Genomic DNA, 20,609 nt, shown 5'->3' with positions numbered 1-20,609 from the left:
ATGGACAAAACTCTATCATTCAGAGATGTAAACTTAAGTGATAAAACTATGAATGTCAGAATAACATTTATATCTAGCTTAAGAGGGCAGTAGTTTGATGGGAAGATGCAGGGGGTGGAAGGCTTGTGGGATGTTGACAATGCCTGTCTTACCCTGGATGGTAGTTACAAGGATCTTTGTTTAAAGATCTTTGTTTATCTACTTATCTTTTCAACATGTGTGGTTATATTTCACAATAAAAAAAAAAAAAACAGCTCCCTAGAGAGGAAAAAAATTAACATCCTAAAAAGAATTCTAAGAATGTTAAAGAGATTAACTCACTCCATAGCTTAAAAAGAGTTAACAAGGATCTCCAAATCCAAATACACACTGTATTCTAAACATACAGTATTCTAAAATCCATGAATAAACTTCTGGCTTCAATCTGTTATACTGCCACTCTTCATCCAAATTTTGAAAAAGGTGGAATTTCAGATATCAAATTACTCAATAAGTCATGTAAATTCTAAAATTTTAAGACCAAACACCCCACTTCTAATTTTGAAATTTGAAATAAGTGCCCGGTTGTTGACTGGACAGTTATAAAGTAGTTTTAGATTAGATACCGCTAGGTAGAATAATATCAAGATTTGATAACTCCAATTTTTTGCAAACACAAATTCCCAAACCTCTGTTACACATTAAATAACTCATATTTCTTAAGAAAAAAGAATATATTATGTATGTGGGGTTAAATATCAAAGCCATAAGTAGAGACATAAATTCAATGATTAAAAAAATATTTTCATTGCTGTACTTATATAACATATTTATCAAGTCATGATAAAAAAGACAAATTATGTTTTGCATATGATTTTAACTATTACAGACTAACAAAATGTTCACTGACCCTAGAAGCTGTTGAAAGGATAATTTGTAAAAATGTGGATCGTTATTAAAATACAGACTTTTTAGGTTCTTGCATAAAAGAGTATACAGATTTTTTTTAAAGACTGAAATGAATACATTAGCAATCTTTACAATGTACAGATTTTTTTCTTTGTGAGGAGTGAAGGAACTGGCAAGACACCTTAAAATTCAGATTAGGTAAAACAATGCCTTTTTAAAAAGCTATTAAACCACTTTAAAGAGAAATACTGTTTTCAGCTTGTATGTGGCTCTCACCAAGAACTGTAGAGGACCTCTTCCACAATTTCACAAAATCACAAAAATTAAAACATTATACAGCTAAATATGCACGCGGGGGGGTCGGTGGGAGGGGAGAGGAAAGAAAATTAAGATAAAATAATTTAAGGCTCCCTACCCAGATATAAGATTTGTCCCAACACGAGTGCTATTAAAAAGGATGTACCAGAGAATCCAAAAAAAATGTCACTAAATACTTGCGTGATACCGCGAAATGACTCTCCTTGGTCAAAAATTAATCTTTTAAAAAAAAACAGATTTAGAAAATTTTTTTCCTATCGCCGTACCTCTCTCCTTACCATGCTATTCATTCTATAACTCTACCATGTGCTGCGAAAATTATCAATACCTTAGTTATCTTGCTTCCCTCTCCTAAGTGTTCCAAAAACTTGTGAGGTTTCTTTCAAGATCAGGAGCTAAAGTTTATTTTCTTCCTGGTTTCCCGGCGGAGCTAAAGCCCAGACGTGTAAACGGAAACAAAACCCAGAAGACTGTGGCGATGCTAAATATTTGGGGGAGAACAGCTTCCTCCCCGACCCCAGAACTCTGTCCCAGGGAGCCTGCACGGGGGTCGGTCAGCGCCCACTGACCACTCAGATCTGCCTTGTGAACAAGGGTCCCGGAAAAAGCTTGAACACTTCTTCCCCCCGAGCTTCCAGAAACAAGGCCGAAACGAGAGCAGCAAACATTTTTAAAGAGATGGTTGCACAACAGGTTTGGAGAAGGATTCCGGTCTAACAGGTAAATACCACACAGGAGACAAGTGGGATGTGATCTGCTCCATGGTACCAATGGCATTTCGAGACCGTCTGCGTCGCAGAGGAAATCCAAAGTTTGGGCACATCACTTACAGTTCACCTGAGGGATATGCAGCGAATTGAAATTAAGAACGCGAGAAAATGGGTGCCGGAGAATCAACAAATCAGCACTTTAAACTAAGACTAGGCGGAAAAATTCTTTGACTACTCAGGCTTTGTTTGATGCTAAGACCGAATTTCGGAGTTGGAAGACGCGTATCTCCGTGTTCTTCGGCCCGTTCTCGGACTTCAGGGCCGCCGTGCCCGCCCAGCTCCCGGTCCTTAGTCCCCGGATTGAAGGCGCGGACCTTGGGGCAGAAGCCTGGGAGCCCGGGGAAGGCCGCGGCCCGGCCCAGCCCGCGACGCCTGGGCCCGGAAGGAGGGAAGGGGGCGGCCCCGCTCGGGAGGACCGCGGAGGGAGTAGGGAGGGAGCGAGGAGGTCGCGGGCCGAGAGCCGGGCGCAACCCCGAGCGCCCGGCCCGGCTCCACACCCAGAGGCCCGCCCCGGCATACCTTTGGCGAGAGCTACGGTAGAGTTCTCGGTGTCGATAGTGTAGAGGATGCCCTCGTAGCGGATCTCCGCCTTGGAGATAAGGCTAATCTTGCTGCCGATGTAAGGGGTGCCCCCGCTCATGGCGCCGCCGCCGCCGCCGCTCCCGGCCGCTCGCAGAGAGGCAGATCCCGCGCCGCTGTGGCCGCTCAGCACGCCCGCTTGCTCCGTAGGCGCCTACAGCAGCCGCCTCAGACCCAACATGGCGGCAGCGCCGGCTCCGCTACCCTCCCCCAGGCTCCCGCCCTCAAGCCGCGGCGCGGCGGCTGCAGCGGCGGCTGCGGCGGCGGCGGCTGCGGCGGCAGCACCAGCGGCGGCGGCGCGAGGCATGCTGGGCCGGGGAGGCCGCGCTCTCGCGAGACTCGGCCGGCTGTGGGCGGCTTCGGACGCCTTGGCAGCCTCAGTAATTCTAGCTTCGCCGCTTTATCTGATCTGTCGCTACCGTGCCCGCGCGGCCTGAGAGGAGATTCACGGAGAGGCCAAGTTCCTCGGGACGCGAGGACACTGCGGGCTGGAGTGGCGGCGCGCGCGATCCTCTTGACCTCAGCTGCGGCCTCCGCCATTTCCAGACCCATTGTATCTTGTCCTGAGGCCGGTGTCATTGCAAAAGTGGATCCCTCTACCTGGAAAGTTTCCAACCCGCCTCCAAGCTCCTGGTGAGCCTCTTTAAGACCCAGGCACTTCGTCTTTGAGGCAGCTGCGCCCCTCATGGAACCCTCATGGCCCCATTACAGCATGTTACCCAGCGAGTCTCCCCTCTTCCCTTCGCTGCTCCTGGAGGTGGGATTCTGTCCAGCACTTTCAGATTGCCTCATCCAGGCTCATTGCTTTCAATGTCATTGCACACAGACCAATCCCAAGTGTTTGTCTGCAGTTTTGTTCAGTCCTGTGAACTCTGGATTCATATAAGCCATAGCCTTGTTAACTAAAAAAAAAAAAAGCACAACCTAAAGGTTGAGAATTGTGTTTTATTTCGGGATTTTGCTGAGGATTTAAGCCTGGAGACAGCCTCTGAGATAGCTCTGAGGGCCTACTGGGAAGAGGTAAGGGAGGAGCCAGGATATATAGGAGTATTTGAAAAAACGAAAACAAAATAACAACCCAGGTAGCCTAACATCAAAAGATTACTCTTAACTGAAGAAAAACCAGACATCTCAAGTTAATGAATTTACCACTTTTCTATGTACGGGAAGATGTAAGAGTCTGGGCTCATTGAAATCATTCTTTTGATATGCACCTTAACTATCTAGGGTTAGTAAACTGTTTTTCTCCGTCCTGAACCCCCTCAGGGTGCACAGTTGGGGGTGGCTACTGTGACTGACGGCTTGATAGCTGTAAAATCCTTGTTTACTTATATGGCAGGGGACGTCCACAGCCTCTTCAGCATCAGCATCTCCAGTTGAATGTCGCTAATTGGCAACTTTGTGTGTCCGAAGCCATAATCCCGATTTCCCCTGTAAATCCAACCTTTCCACTCAACTGTTCACGCCCGCATCTGTTCTGACTGCAAAATCATGTTCATTTCACATATAGAATATATCCTGAATCTGAGCACTTCTCACCATCTTCACCCCTACCCTACAATAAGCCACCCTTACTCTGGCCAGAATTATTGCAGTAGCCTCCTAAAAGGCCCTTCTACCTTTGCCCGTGTCCCCAATAGTTTATTCTCAACACAGCAGCCAGAGGGATCTTGTTAAAAAATCTAAGTCAGATCATATCCCTCCTCTATTCAATACTCCTCTCCCCAGTGATCTCATATCACACAAAATGAAAGCCAGACTCCTTAGTTTGGCCTATAAGGACGTACATGATTTAGTCCCTTGTTACCCATTCTGTTCTAGCCACTCCTTTTTCACCCAGAACTTTCCCACTTTATTCAGATCTCTACCCAAGTGTCACCTCTAGAGATGACTTTCCTTACTGTTTTGTTTAAAATGATACCACCTAGGACTTCCATGGCGGTCCAGTGGTTAAGACTCTGCACTTCCACTGCAGGGGGCACGGGTTTGATCCCTGGCTGTGGAACTAAGATCCTGCATGATCCGATATGCCGCATGGTGTGGCCAAAAAAAAAAAAAAAGATAAAATAATACCACCGTCATCACTTTACATACCCTTACTCTGCTTGCTTTTTCTTCATATCTCCCTCCAATATCTCTAATTATTTGTGTCTTTCTCCTTCACTAGAATGTAAACGTTTTGAGACAGGGATGTGACTTTGGTCACTGCTATATGATCAGAACCTAGTACAGAGCCTGGAACAGAGGAGCTTTTCAGTAAATTGCATGAAGTTGGATAAAGGCAGAGCACGGGCAGGACGTCTGGTGAGCTGAGCGAACAAATGGTGAGAAGCCTGGCAATAAAGAGAGGGAAGCAGGAGAGAAGACTAGAGGCTGTGTTGGGTCTGGTGCACAATAGCTTCAGAGGCAGGCTGTGAAATACCTGCTTCAGTACAAAGTCCCTGCCAGGGAGTTGAACTCTTATTTCTGTTCTTTCCTCCCCCTTCCAGGCCCGGAACCCAGCTTATCTTCTCATGCTTCTTCAGTGAGCTCATGCTGTTCCATATATAAGCTGATTCCCAAATTTACATCTTCACGCCAGATCTCCTGATTTCCAGGGTCGCACTAACTACATACTTACTAGATGCAGTTGCTTGGGTGTCCCTCAGGCACTTCCAATTCAACATGTTCAAAATTATCTGCATCTACTCCCCTCCATCCCCAAAATAAACCTGCCCTTTATCCATGCTCCCTGGCCCTATCACTGGCCCCAGGACTCACTCAGGTGTCCAGTCTTGAAACCAGAGTCCTTATCTGGCTACATGTAATCAATCACCAATCTTGGTGATTCCCGTTTATGTTTTTCAATTCCTAGTTTCCTGCACCCTAGGGCACCAGGAACTGTGCATAAATGCAGCTGATCAGTGTGGTAGTCCATAGTGTATTATGCATGTGAATCTCTAACTTAGGTGCTAGAAAAAGGTTGAGAAGGTGACAACTTTCACTACCATTGCTTCTGAAAACCGAAATCTCATGTTGCTCCCCTGCTTAAGACCATCAGTGATTTCTGGTAGCCTACAGAAACAAACAAACAAAACTCCTTCTCCATTGAATGTTTTCAGCAATAGAAACTCTAGAATTTATATATTGGAGGGCTTAAGGAGAGGCAATCAAGTTGAAAGAGGAAATGAAAAGGATGGGAGGCTTGTCCAAAGCTATGTTTCTAGCTGGTACACTGTTTTTTTTTACATTTGTGTTTGCTTGCTGAGGCTGGGGAGTGGCTGATGGAGAATATGGGGGAAATAGACTCCTGCCACTCACCGTCTTTTGGTGTGGCCACAGTTATTCACTGTAACTCCCAACATACTCTCTGCATGTCTTAGGCTCTGGCCACACTGAATTCATTGCTTATCAGAACATATGTATCACTCTCGCACTTCTAACCATTCTTTCATCTCCTGTTTGATATGAAAGACTCTCTATTCCATCTCCTCTTGACAGGCAAGATTCAAAGTCACCCTCACAGTATAGATAAAAATTAGCTCAGAATAGATCAAAGACCTAAATGTAAGAGCTAAAATTATAAAGCTCTTAGAAGAAAACATTGGGGTAAATCTTCTTGACCTGGATTAGGCAGTAGTTTCTTGGCTATGCCACAAAAAGCTCAAACAACCAAAGAAAAAATAGTTAACTTAGATTTCGTAAAAATTAAAAACTTCTGTGCTTCAAAGGACATTATCAAGAAAGTGAAGAGACAACTCACAGAATGGGAGAGACTATTTGCAAATCACAGATCTGATAAGAGATTCAGAATATATAAAGAATATATTGATATAAAGAATTCTTAAAACTAAAAGAAATTAAAACATTAAATTAAAAAACACAAATTAAGTTGCCCAATTAAAAAATGTGTAAACCATAATGGAAAAGAATATAAAAAAGAATGTATATATATATGTATAGCTGAACCACTTTGCTGTACAGCAGAAATTGACACATTGTAAATCTGCTATACTTCAATTAAAAAACTAAATTAAAAAAAATGTGTGAGGGATTTGTATAGACTTTTCTCCAAAGAAGATATACAAATGGCCAAAGAAGCACCAAAAAAGATGCTTAACATCATTAATCATTAGGGAAATGCAAATCAAAACCACAATGAGATGCCACTTCATACCTACTAGGATGGCTAGTAATGAAAAAGATGGTCAAGAACATGTGTTAGTAAGGATGTGGAAAAATTGGAACCCTCATACATTGCTGATGGGAATGTAAAATGTAAAATAGTGCAGGCTGTTTGGAAAATAGTTTGACAGTTCCTCAAAAAGTCAAACGTAGAGTTACCATGTTACACAACTGTTCCATTCCTAGGTATATACCCACAATAATTGAAAATAATGTCCCCACAAAAAACTTGTGCATAGATGTTTATAGCAGCATTATTTATAATATAGTGGAAACAACCCAAATATCCATTAACTGATGAATGGATAAACAAAATATAGTATATCTATGGAATGGGATATTATTTAGCCGTAAAAAGAAATGAAGTACTGGTACATGCTACAACATGGATGTACCTTAAAAATGTTACACTAAGTGAAAGAAATCAGCAGGAAAGACACATATTGTATGATTCCATTGATATGAAATGTTCAGAATAGATTAGTAGATTAGTGGTTACCAGGGGCTGAGGGGTATGGCTGGGGAGTAGGAATGGGGAGTGACTGCTAATGGGTGCAGGATTTCTCTTTCAGGTGATGAAAATGTCTGGAATTAGATAGTGGTGATTGTTACACTACATTACGAAGATTCTAAAAACCAGTAAATTGGGCTTCCCTAGTGGCACAGTGGTTAAGAGTCTGCCTGCCAATGCAGGAGACACGGGTTCGAGCCCTGGTCTGGGAAGATCCCACATGCCGCGGAGCGACTAAGCCCGTGCGCCACAGCTACTGAAGCCTGCACGCCTAGAGCCTGTGCTCTGCAATAAGGGAAGCCTGCGCACCGCAACAAAGAGTAGCCCCCGCTCGCACAACCAGAGAAAGCCCTCAGGCAGAAACAAAGACCCAACGCAGCCAAAATAAATAAATAAACAGATTTATTGAAAAAGAAAAACAAGGGCTTCCCTGGTGGCGCAGTGGTTGAGAGTCCGCCTGCCAATGCAGGGGACACAGGTTCGTGACCCGGTCCGGGAAGATGCCACATGCCGCGGAGCGGCTAGGCCCGTGAGCCATGGCCGTTGAGCCTGCGCGTCCGGAGCCTGTGCTCTGCAACGGGAGAGGCCACAACAGTAAGAGGCCCACATACCGCAAAAAAAAAAAAAAAAAAAAAGTCTCCTCATATTATGATTCTATTACACTAAGGTTACATAGCCGAATGGACACATGCTTAAAAGAGAATAATTTTTTTTATTGCAGTATAGTTGATTTACAATATTGTGTTAGTTTTAGGTGTACAGTAAAGTGAATCAGTTATACATAAGAGAATATTTAAGTTAAAAAGCTAAATACAAAATTGTATGAGTATAAAGACTTTTTTAAAGGAAAAAAACAGGCAGCATATGAAAATAAAGCAGGAAAGTAATAACTTCAAAATGCTATTGTATCAAGGTATTAGATATAAGATTTTATGTTAATTTTTTCTTTATTAGTTAGGAGACGTGCTCTGGTTATCTATTGCTGTATAACAAACCACCCTAAAATTCAATTATTTATTTATTTATTATTAATATCTTTATTTATTTATTTATTTATTTAGGTTGTGCCGGGTCTTAGTTGCAGCAGGCGGGCTCCTTAGTTGCGGCTCGCTGGCTCCTTTAGTTGCAGCATGTGTGCTCCTTAGTTGTGGCATGTGAACTCTTAGTTGTGGTGTGCATGTGGGATCTAGTTCCCTGGCAAGGGATCGAACCTGCATCCCCTGCATTGGAAGGTGGACTCTCAATTACTGCGCTACCAGGGAAGTCCCTAAAATTCAATAATTTAAAACAATTACCATTTTGTTATATTTCATAATATTTAGAGCAAGGCATGACTAAGTAATTCTATTTCATGTAGCATCATCTAGGATCATTGGGTGGCCACTTGCCTGGTCTAGTGGGTCCAAGGTGGCTTCATTCACATGTCTGGCAGGATAGAAGGCTGGGACTTTTATGACACTGTGAAGCCACCTTACCAGCTTGGACTGTCAACTATCTTACTTGTGTCAGTGTTTTTTATATATATATATATATATATATATATATATATATGCCGCACAGCATGCGGCATTTTAGTTCCCAGCAGGGGTTGAACCCATGCCCCCTGCAGTGGAAGCAGAGTCTTAACCACTGGACCGCCTGGGAAGTCCCATGTCAGTGTTATTTTGTCTCTCTTAACTAGCAGTCAAATACATTTCCTAAGTGATGCAAAAAGAAAGGCAAATGATTGGGTCAGTCATTTTATATACATTGGAGGAGCCACATCTTAAACAGGGTTGAGTTCTAAACTCAGCATGTGTGTCAGCTGGTTCTCCTTAGAAGTAGATTCTGAGACGTAAGTGAAAGAGGTTTATTGGAGGTAATGCCTGTGAAAGATAAAAGGGAGAGGAAGTAGGATTCAGCAGGTAGAGTTTGCAGATCTGACAAAGTCTCAGGCAACCTAACAGGGGGTCCTTGAGCAAAGATTGCTCTTTAGAATAGACCCACATCAGGCAGAAACTATCAGGCCCTAGGACCCTTGCTGTGCTCTGTCATTGGCCTGGGCTACCCAGGAAGAGCAAGGACTTGGATTGAAAGCTGTCCACTAACTTCACTCCTTGCAGTAGATTGCAAGTAAAAATTAGGTAGAGTCAAGTAAAAATTAGGTAGAGTCAACAATTCCCTAAAGTCTTTTTATGTGATCACATCTCACTTTAGCAGGTGTTAGTGAATTTGATCCCCGATTTAATAAGTTTCTCTTCTATAAAACTTTACATTCATAGACTAGAGTAGAACCTTTGAGATTTCCTATTTCTTCTTATGTCGACTTCACTAAGTTTTTTTTTTTAAGGAATTTGATCTGAGTTGTGCAATTGTATTGGCATAAACTTATTCATAATACCCTGTTAATGTGCATTTAATGTTTGTAGGCTCTGTAGTGATATTTCCCCTATAATTTGAGTCTTCTTTCTGTTTTCCCTTGATCAATCTTGCTAGGGTTTATCAGTTTTATTAATCTTTTCAAAGAACTAGATTTGGTTTTGTTAATTTTATCTATTGTTTGTTTTCCATTTCATTGACTTCTGCTGTTATCTTCACTATTTCTTCCACTTATTTTGGGTTTAATTTGCTCTTCTTTTCTCAGCTTCTTAAGGTAGAAGCTTAAATTATAGATGTTAAACTATTCTTTTTTGTATAAGCATTTAAACCTGTAAATTTCCTTCTAACAACTACTTTAGCTGCATCCCACACAATTTAATATGTATTGTTTTTATTATTATTCTGTTAGAAACATTTTCTAATTTCCTGCTGTGACTTCTTCTTTGACCCATAAATTATTTCCAAGTATGTGGCATAATTCCAGACTTTGGAGAATATTCTAGATGTCTTTCGTTAATAATTTTTCATTTATTTCCATCATGGTCAGAGATTATGCTCTGCATGCAATGCTTTGAATTTCCTGAGACTTGTTTTACAGCCCGACATCTTGATGAATGTTCCATATGCAATTGAAAAGAATGTGTATTCTGCAGTTACTGGGTTTAGTATTCTATAAATGCTAAGTCAAGTTGGTTGATAATGTTCTTCAAATATTTTGATTTTTTTGGTCTGTTTGATCTGTCAGTTACTGAGAGGGGTACGTTAAAAGTCTCTATGATTATAGATTAATCTATTTTTCTTTTTATATCTATCAGTTTTTGCTTCATTTATGTTATGAAGTGCATGTACTTTGGATTGTTACTCTCTCCTGATGAAGCAACCCTTTTATCACTATGAAATGTCTTTCTGTAAGGTGCTTTACCTGATACTAATAAAGCTATAACTGCTTTCTCATGACTAGTGTTGCTTGGCATATATTTTTAGTCCTTTTACTTTCACCTATCTGTATCCTTTTATTTATAATGTGTACTTTGTAATAGCATATAACAATGTTCTGTTTACATTCAGTTTGACAAGTCCTAACTTTTACTTGGAACATTCAGTCCGTTTATAATTAATATAATTATTGATATGATTATGTTTAAGTTTACCATTTTGCTATTTGTTTTCCTTTGTTCTACTTTTTGTTTGTTTTTTCTTTTCCGCTTTCTTTTGTATTAATCAAATAATTTTTATTATTCCATATTTTCCTCCTCTATTGGAAATTTAGCTCTACCTTTTTGCATTTATACTAGTGGTTGCCCTAGAAATTATAAAATACATCCACAACTTACTGTAGTCTAGACTGAATTAGCTTTTTAGTACATGTCTCTCATGGTCTGTTCTATTTCCTTTTTTTTTTTCCTCTTTGTTTCATTTTGGGTAATTTCTATTGGCCTGTTTTTTGGCTCACAGATCCTTTCTTCTGCTGGTCCCAATCAATTATTCATCCCATCCAGTATTATATTTCTTCAGTTCTAGAATGTCCATTTGGATCTTCTTAAGAAAGTGTATTTTTCTGGGCTTCCCCGGTGTTGCAGTGGTTAAGAATCCACCTGCCAACGCAGGGAACATGGGTTCAAGCCCTGGTCTGGGAAGATCCCACATGCTGTGGAGCAACTAAGCCCGTGCACCACAACTACTGAGCCTGTGCTCTAGAGCCCGTGAGCCACAACTACTGAACACCACGTGCTGCAACTACTGAAGCCCACGTGCCTAGAGCCCATGCTCTGCAACAAGAAAAGCCACCACAGTGAGAAGCCTGCGCACTGCAACAAAGAGTAGCCCCTTCTCACCACAACTAGAGGAAGCCCACATGCAGCAATGAAGAACCAACGCAGCCAAAAGAAAAAAATTAAAAAAAAAGAAAGTGTATTTTTCTGTTGAAAATTTGCATCTTCTTATCCACTCTGTCCAACTTATGCTCTGATTTCTTTAACATAATTGTGATAGTTATTTGAAAGTTCTTTCCTGCTTATTCCAGCATCTGGGTCATATGAGGATCTGTATGTATTGATTTTTCTTTCTCCTGACTATGGATCACATTTCTCTGCTTCTTTGCATCTCATAATTTTTTTTAAAATAAATTTGTTCATTTTATTTATTTATTTTTGGCTGCGTTGGGTCTTCGTTGCTGCGTGCAGGCTTTCTCTAGTTGCAGAAAGTGGTGGCTACTCTTTACATTACATTTGGGACTCTAGACACGGACTCTAGGCATGTGGGCTTCAGTAGTTGTGGCATTTGGGCTCAGTAGTTATGGCTCGCGGGCTCTAGAGCACAGGCTCAGTAGTTGGGGCACACGGGTTTAGTTGCTCTGTGGCATGTCGGAGATGCAAGAGGGAAGAGATATGGGAACATATGTATATGTATAACTCATTCACTTTGTTATAAAGCAGAAACTAACACACCATTGTAAAGCAATTATACTCTAATAAAGATGTAAAAAAAAAAAAAAAAAAAGCCAAACATAGGGGCTTCCCTGGTGGCTCAGTGCTTAGGAATCCGCCTGCCAATGCAGGGGACACGGGTTCAAACCCTGGTCTGGGAAGATCTCACATGCCATGGAGCAACTAAGCCCGTGTGCCACAACTACTGAGCCTGTGCTCTAGAGCCCGTGAGCCACACTTCTGAAGCCCGCGCGCCACAACTTCTGAAGCCCGCGTGCCATAACTACTGAAGCCCGCACGCCACAACTACTGAAGCCCTCACGCCTAGAGCCCATGATCCACAACAAGAGAAGCCACTGCAATGAGAAGCCTGCGCACTACAACAAAGAGTAGCTCCTGCTTGCTGCAACTAGAGAAAGCCTGCGTGCAGCAACAAAGACCCAACGCAACCAAAAATAATAAATAAATTAAATAAATAAATTTATAAAAACAAACAAACATAGAACATAGGTGCAGTTAATTGATGTCCTACACAACTCATTTTAAGCCTTCGTGTATTAAAATAGAATCTTCAAAACTACAAGTAGTTCCTTCTATAGCTTCTGTTTTTTAAAAAGTCACCTCCTACTGTATCTTTGTTGTAAATTCACAAAATACAAAAAAAAGAAAAAATCTATTAGTTCATCTGACAGAGAGGTTTTGTATGTCTACTCTGTGCAAGGTCCTGAGTTGGTGCTAAGAATGCAGTGGTGGAAAGGCACATATAGTCCCTGCTCTCAGCACAATTTACAGACTAGGGTAAAATGTGCATATGTAAATAGGCAATTTCACCACAATGTGACAGCACAAAGGACTTAGTACAGGTTGAATAGGATCGTTTAGGAGGAGCAACTATCTCAGGACAGCAGTGAGAAAGCTTGTGTACTAAGTTAACATGCAAATTTCAGTTGCCAGTTGAGTAGTTCTATATGGCAGACACCCATGGCTTTCTCATTCACCCCATCTGGGCCTCCAGTGTGGTCTAATTATCCTGAAGAGCCAAGATGTGTTAGAGCTGAGCTTGGTTACTCTAATGGCACACAATGTTTTTACAAATCTCCCAATTTCCTGAATAATTATCATTATCATGTATATGTGTTTAGCCAAAAGCTTAATCGGAAAATTCCAGAATGAAACAATGCTACGTGAGAAAAAACCTTCCAGTCATTTTCTTTGAAAAACAACCGTGTTTTTAAAATCAAAGTACCACTAATATGTGCATAAGTTTAAAACATCAAATCATGCAGAAGGGCTTATGATGCATAACAGTTATTCCTAGCCTACCTCTCCCCAGCCATGGACCTATGGAGGCCTCCACTTCTAACTCTTTTTAGCTGTTTCTCCTGGTGGTTATCTTTGTCTCTAAATAATATGCTTACATCATCAATCTTGATTCATCCGTTGTAGCCATTATCTATTAATTTCCAGCTATGATAAATGAAGATTTATCTCACAGGGCAAGTACTTAGAGATATTTTAAAGTTCTATTCCTGAGTTGCTTTTATTTCCTCCATGCAGGATGGAGGTCCAGCATGGGACCTCCAGGGAGGTCCCTGTTATGACTTTTACAGGCCTACCATTGTAAGGTAGGCCTGCTATGTCCTGGTGGTGCCTAGTTTGACCATGTATAGCCCTTGCTGTACTGTCAGTTCCATGGTATGAAGATGCCCCTTGCCTCTTGGCTATGATTTTGTTTGCTTATCTTAGAGTGAGTCTTTCATGTTGGAGGCTTTCATCAGAGTATGGTGACCATTGGAGCATATGTAAGAACGAGATCATAAATCATCTCTGTGATGGGGCCTTTGTGTTTATAGTGGACTCGCTGGCTGAAGGACTTCCCTTATGGTGATCGTGTGGGAAGCCACTCATTTATTTATTTAAAACATTTTTATTTTTTTGTACAATTTTTAAAGCTTACTTTCCATTTACAGTTATTATAAAATACTGGCTATATTCCCCACGTGGTACAGTGTATCCTCGAGCCTACCTTACACCCAATAGTTTCTGCCTCCCATTCCGCATTCCTGTACTGCCCCTCCCCACCCCCACTGGCAACCACTAGTTTGTCCTCTATATCTTTTTTTTTTTTTTTTTTTGTGGTACGCGGGCCTCTCACTGTTGTGGCCTCTCCCGTTGCGGAGCACAGCCTCCGGACGCGCAGGCTCAGCGGCCATGGCTCACGGGCCCAGCCGCTCCGCAGCATGTGGGATCTTCCCAGACCGGGGCACGAACCCGTGTCCCCTGCATCGGCAGGCAGACTCTCAACCACTGCGCCACCAGGGAAGCCCTTGTTTTTGGTTTTATTTGTTAGTTTGTTGTATTTTTTAGAGTCCACATGTAAGTGATATCATACATTATTTGTCTCAGAAGCCACCGTTTAGATGTTTAATGGGTACACCTCTAAATGACAGGTTATGGAAGTTTTGAGGCATTCAATTCCTTTTTAGAGAACTCCTGTAGTTTTTCTGGGGGATGCATGTCAGGCCATCACAAGGCAGCTAGGTGAGAGTGGTGGGGAGAGGAGTGGCATTCAGCCCCATGTCTTGCTCCTACCCTTTGCTGTACTGCGCACAACACACAAGCCACTTGGGCGTCTGAGGGATGATTTGCTCCCACTGGGCTGCTGTTCTTCCTACTGTCCACCACATGCGTTCGGTCCTTGGCCTCCTGTACTTGGCTTCACCAGTGACCTCTACTCTCTATTTTTGTGTATCTGTGGTGAAATATACATAAAATTTACCATTTCCACCATTTTTTCCCTTTTATTGGTGTGTTTGCTTTTTGATTTACTTTTTAAAAAAAATTGAAGTATAGGGCTTCCCTGGTGGCACAGTGGTTGAGAGTCCGCCTGCTGATGCAGGGGACGCAGGTTCGTGCCCCAGTCCGGGAGGATCCCGCATGACGCGGAGCGGCTGGGCGCGTGAGCCATGGCCACTGAGCCTGCGCTCCGTGATGGGAGAGGCTACAACGGTGAGAGGCCCGCGTACAGCAAAAAAAAAAAAAAAAAAAAAAAAAAATTGAAGTATAATCTATACTCATGTTTCCCTTCATAATCGAGTGAATCTCTTGCCTTTTACTAAGGATTCACGTGGGGAGGGAAAAGCACGACTGTTGCTTCAATTTTTTGAAGCCTTGTGGAAATAAAAAAAAAAATTGAAGTGTAGTTGACTTACAGTGTTTTAGGTGTACAACAAAGTGATTCAGTTTTATATATCTATATCTATCTAGATATCGCTATCTACCTACCTATCTCTCTATATTTATCCCGCACTGTGCGGCATGCGGGATCTTAGTTCCCCCACCACGGATCAAACCTGTGCCCCCGAAATGGGAGTACGGAGTCTTAACCACTGGACCGCCAGGGAAGTCTATATATATATATATGCTTTTTCAGATTCTTTTCCATTATGGGTTATTACAATATATTGAATATAGTTCCCTGAGCTGTACAGTAGGTCTTTGTTGTTTACCTATTTTATGTATAGTAGTGTGTATATGTTAATCCCAAATTCCTAATTTATTCCTCCCCCTACCTTTCTCCTTTGGTAACCATAAGTTTGTTTTCTGTCTGTGAGTCTATTTCTATTTTGTAATAAGTTTATTTGTATCATTTTTTTAGAGTTTACATATGTGATGTCATATTTGTCTTTCTCTGTCTGACTTACTTCCATTTTCACCATTTTTAAGTACAATTCAGTGGCATTAACTACACTCACATTGTTTGTAACCATCACTATTATCTACCTGCAGAACTTTTTCAGTTCTTTAAACTGAAACTCTGTACCTATTAAACAATACCTTCTCATTGCCCTCTCCCCACAGCCCCTGGCAGCTACCATTCTACTTTCTATCTCTATGAATTTGACTACTCTAGATACCTCACATGAGTGGAATCATACAATATCTGTTCTTCGTGTTCACCCTTTACTTTACATCCTTAATAAATCTGTTGAAATGTCTTATCTCTTGGTTGTTTCCCATCTCTTGCTGCACCTTTTACCTCCTTTACTATTATCTTAGTGGGGTATTGGGAAGGCATGGAGATAAAAATGTGGGTTAAACAGCCATCTTTAACCAGTAGTTCACTCATTTTGAAAAGGGAGTGTTCTAACAAAAGGACAAATACTGTATGATTCCATTTACATGAGGTACCTAGAATAGTCAAATTTATAGAGACAGAAAGTTGAATGGTGGTTACCAGGGGTGGGGGCAGGCAAGGAGTAGTGGGGAGTTTTGTTTCATGGGTATGGAATTTCAGTTTGGGATGATGAAAAAGTGCTGGAGGTGGATGATGGTGATGGTTGTACAGCAATGTGAATATACTTTAGGCTTCCCTGGTGGCACAGTGGTTAAGAATTCGCCTACCAATGCAGGGGACATGGGTTCGAGCCCTGGTCTGGGAAGATCCCACATGCCACAGAGCAACTAAACCCGTGCGCCACAACTACCCAAGCCCGTGCACCTAGAGCCCGAGCTCTGCAACAAGAGAAGCCACCGCAATGAGAAGCCTGTGCACTGCAATGAAGAGTAGCCCTTGCTCACTGCAACTAGAGAAAGCCTGCATACAGCAACGAAGACCCAACGCAGCCAAAAATAAATAAATAAAAAACAAAGAAACTCAATGTGAATATACTTAATGCCACTTAAAAATGGTGAAAATGGTACATTTTCAGTTATGTCTATTTTACCAAAAGAAAAACTAGAAAGGGTTTATCTTCACTGTATATGATTTTGTTACAATTAAGTGTCTAAGTAAAAGTAGCTCCTTTATTTATTTATTTTTAAAATCTTTATTAAAATTATAGAAGAACATAGATTTAAGAAGCAAATAATTCTACAAAGTTTCTACCAAGAATTCTACAAAACGAAAAACCTAAATGGACATCATACTCAGAGGCACTCCTTTTAGCCTTCTTCTCTTTTCTTTCTTTCTTTTTTTTATTTCCCCACAATTACCCTATGATTTTAAGTGACATGTTGTTCGTGAATTTTCAGTTTTAGTGTTGTCCATTGTCTCTCCACTATGGAGAATGAGGATTCAGCTTTCTTTCTTACCCTGTCTTGATTGGACACTGGTATTCAGCCTGCTTCCCATCTTTTCTAAGGGGCCTCCCCAAGGAGTTTTTAAGGGCTCTCAGGCGGCATGCCAGGGCAAGCTTCCCAGCATTTCACCTGTCGTGATGCTCCACGCCGAAGCAGCCCCTTTAAAATGCTATGGAGGGCTTCCCTGGTGGCACAGTGTTTAAGAATCTGCCTGCCAATGCAGGGGACACGGGTTCAAGCCCTGGTCTGGGAAGATCCCACATGCCGCAGAGCAAGTCAGCCTGTGCACCACAGCTACTGAGCCTGCACTCTAGAGTCCACAAACCACAACTACTGAGCCCAGGTGCCACAACTACTGAAGCACGCATGCCTAGAGCCTGTGCTCCACAACAAGAGAAGCCACCACAATGAGAAGCCTGCACACCACAACCAAGAGTAGCGCCTGCTCGCCGCAACTAGAGAAAACCCACGCGCAGCAACGAAGACACAACATGGCCACACACACACACAAAAATGCTATGGAAGGTGAGGTTTTAATTTTGGAAATGACAGTATCTTGTATTGAACTGCCTTATCTGTTGATAATAATTATTAACCCTGGATCAAAAAATTCTTTTAAGTGCTATTACTTGAAGGCACCGGTGAGCAACCTAAATCAGGCAGGAATTGAAGAGAACATGAGTCTTGTAAGAAGGGAAGGAAACTGGTTACTTCCAGTTTATCAGACTTTTCCTCCAAGGGCACTTCCATTTTTCAGCAACACATGGTAGAATAGAGCTAAAATAGAAAGTGGTGGGGAACTATACTCAATATCTTGTAATAACCTATAATGGAAAAGAATCTAAAAAAAGAATAACTGAATCACTTTGTTGTACACCTGAAACGAACACAACATTGTAAATCAACTATATTTCAATAATTTTTTTTTTAAGTGGTGGTCTTACTAGCTGAAGAGACTGAGGTTAGATTTTAGGGCTGCCAAAATAGCTGGAAATTGATAGAGGACATCCCAGAAAGGAGAGAGTCATAGAGAGAGACTACAAAATCTGCATGTAAATTCCCCTCAAATCCCTGGCTGACTTCTAACAGGAACATGTGCAGGGCAAGACCTCAGCGAACCCAGCTGAAAGTTTTAGCTAGAATTTCAGGCAGAAATTTCTGTACTAGTTTGAAGTTCAAGTCTTGACAAATAAGAGGGGCTCACTGAACTCCTAAAGCTTTTTACTGAAATCCAAAAGGGCCATGTCTTACAAGTAAGCCCAGGATTAAGGATTATCAAAAACATCCACGGGATCGACTTAATAGCAGAATGCAACTGCAGAACACAGGAGAGTCAACTTGAAGACAGGTTCGTAGAAATTATTCAAATATAGGGAGAAAACTATTGAAAAAGATGAACAGTCTCGGTGACTTGTGGAACAATATCAAGTCGTCTAATACATGTGTAGTTGGAATTCCAAAAATAGAGGAAAAAAATATATCAAAGACCAGTGGTCCAGAACTCCCCACATTTGGTGAGATACATGAACCCACAGGTCCAAATTCAAAAGAGAATCTATAGCAGCGCTTCCCAGTCGCTCTTGCACATTTTTTTTTCCCGAAGTGTATGTGCAGATGTAAAGCAGACTTAGACAAGATGGGACACGAAGTTAAAATCTAATGACTTCTAGGCCTACTGTGAGCCCAATGCAGAGGAATGCAGAGGGTCAATCCCTCTACAATGGAACTTCAGTACCAGAGCACAATAGACCAGGAAACGATTACATTGGCTTATTCCTGCATCTGCAAGCTTTGGAAGTGTCTCCCTCCAAGGTATCTGGGCCAGGGATAGGGTGAGACAAGGTAGGCACCTAGTGTGCAAAATTTAAGGAGGTAATCATTGTCAGTGTACACTTCCAGTAAGAGAGAGGACTACTCCAGCACACTGCCACACCACTGCAGCATTAGGAATCATGATCTAATGAACAGATTTTGCATGCTGTGGGATGATCACAAATAGCGCATTAATGTACTGTTAACAGAGCATTTTTACCTGTTGATCTTCATACGACTTGATGTGTAGTAGAGCAGAGGATCCGTGTTATCGTGCTCCTCTCTTAACACTGGGGAAACCAAGGGCCAGAGAAGGTGATGGTTTTGACCTCAGGTGGACAATGGTTGAGCCAACACTTGTACTCAAGTCTTTTCAGCTCAAACCTCAGCACCCAGCTAGAAGAGAAAGCAGTCTACTCAATAACTGATTCAGCTCTACTGCTTTGTGTGCAAAATTCCTGTTTTGCTCTACTGCATATCTTGACTGATTTTGCATTCTGATAGTTGACCGGAGTTATTGAAGATATAAATAAGTTATGATAAGTGATAGGCATAACTATTGGCAAATAAAAATGATGGAGTAACTAATCAATGTGTTATTGCAAAACACTTTCATAAAAATTGCCTTTTTCTGGAGATTCAAAGCATCATAAAAAGAAACAAATTACAATGGAACAACTTTTAGAGTTTACATATATATATATATATATATATATATATATATATGCCACACTGTCGCAGCTTGTGGGATCTTAGTTTCCCGACCAGGGATTGAACCTGGGGCACCGGCAGTTAAAGTGCCGAGTCCTAACCACTGGACCGCCAGGGAATTCCCCAGAGTTTATATTTATAGAAAGTAATTTTAGGACAAAAGTAAAAAACTTGAGCAAAATTATGAAAAGAACAGTAAATTATATAACAATAAATTGTATGTTACTATATTATAGTAATTATGTAAATCATGTAGCAGTAATTCTTAAATTTGGATGTTATTGGCTGCCTTACCGACAGTATTATATTATTGGAGGTGATATTTACGTAATTTATCTCTAAAAAATATTAAAGGTTAGAGGTACTTACTGGGGTAACATTTTAAAAAATTGCTCATGTTTCCAGATATACCTCGCTTCTAAGATCTGGGCACCATATTGGTGTTATTTACTTAGTTGGAATTCCAAGGTGTCTTGGACATGAGTGTACACTAGTGTCGGTAAGATGCACCCCCCTACAATATCTTTTGGCTTTGGAGAGTTCTGGGTAAGGGAAATGTGCCTTAAGGCCCTGTGCTGACCAGAGGCAGTGGTGGCAGTGTGGGTGGCTGTAGCCATGGTGGTGGGGTGGTAGCGGTGGCAGTAGTGTGTTAAATGAATGAGAGGGAGACACAGAAACCTCCAGAGGTCTTAAGTCCGTCATAGGGGATTTTGTTGGTCAAATATCAAGAGGTTCAAAGAAATTAGACAAATTAGAAAGAAAAGACATTCCAGAGGTAGAGGGTAGAAAGAATGAGGAAATGGCCAGTTTGGGGTCTGCCCTGAATTTTTTTTTTAATATTTATTTATTTCTATTTATTTATTTTGGCTGTCCCAGTTGCAGCAAGAGGACTTTTAGTTGTGGCATGCTAACTCCCAGCGGTGGCACACATGTGGGATCTAGTTCTCTGACCAGGGACTGAACCTGGGCCCCCCCCATTGAGATCATGGA

General features: G+C 41.5%; 1 protein-coding gene and 1 non-coding gene across 10 annotated transcripts in view; one reads left to right on the top strand and one right to left on the bottom strand.

Annotated features, from left to right (window-relative positions):
* The window catches only part of LSM14A (LSM14A mRNA processing body assembly factor), a 71,097-nt gene extending 68,297 nt beyond the window's left edge, over positions 1-2,800 (bottom strand). For 4 of the 9 annotated variants that reach the window (XM_027079355.1, XM_027079354.1, XM_027079362.1 and 1 more), the window contains exon 1: positions 2,496-2,800. In XM_027079355.1, coding sequence (XP_026935156.1) covers positions 2,496-2,616 — 121 coding nt within the window. In that variant the 5' untranslated portion in view covers positions 2,617-2,800. The remainder of the gene's footprint in view (positions 1-2,495) is intronic. The other 5 variants (XM_027079358.1, XM_027079357.1, XM_027079361.1 and 2 more) reach the window with 3 other exon arrangements.
* A 12,284-nt stretch (positions 2,801-15,084) lies between these two features.
* Positions 15,085-15,201, top strand: LOC113606303 (U5 spliceosomal RNA). Its single transcript, XR_003427490.1, has one exon. It is a non-coding gene; the product is annotated as a U5 spliceosomal RNA (small nuclear RNA).
* The last annotated feature ends 5,408 nt before the right edge of the window (positions 15,202-20,609 follow it).

This window comes from Aethalodelphis obliquidens, unplaced genomic scaffold, assembly GCF_003676395.1.
Source record: "Aethalodelphis obliquidens isolate GAN/ISIS:26980383/991018 unplaced genomic scaffold, ASM367639v1 scaffold43, whole genome shotgun sequence".
NCBI lineage: Eukaryota > Metazoa > Chordata > Mammalia > Artiodactyla > Delphinidae > Aethalodelphis > Aethalodelphis obliquidens.
Note: the sequence above shows the minus strand (reverse complement) of the source record. Positions and strands in the feature narration are given on the sequence as shown.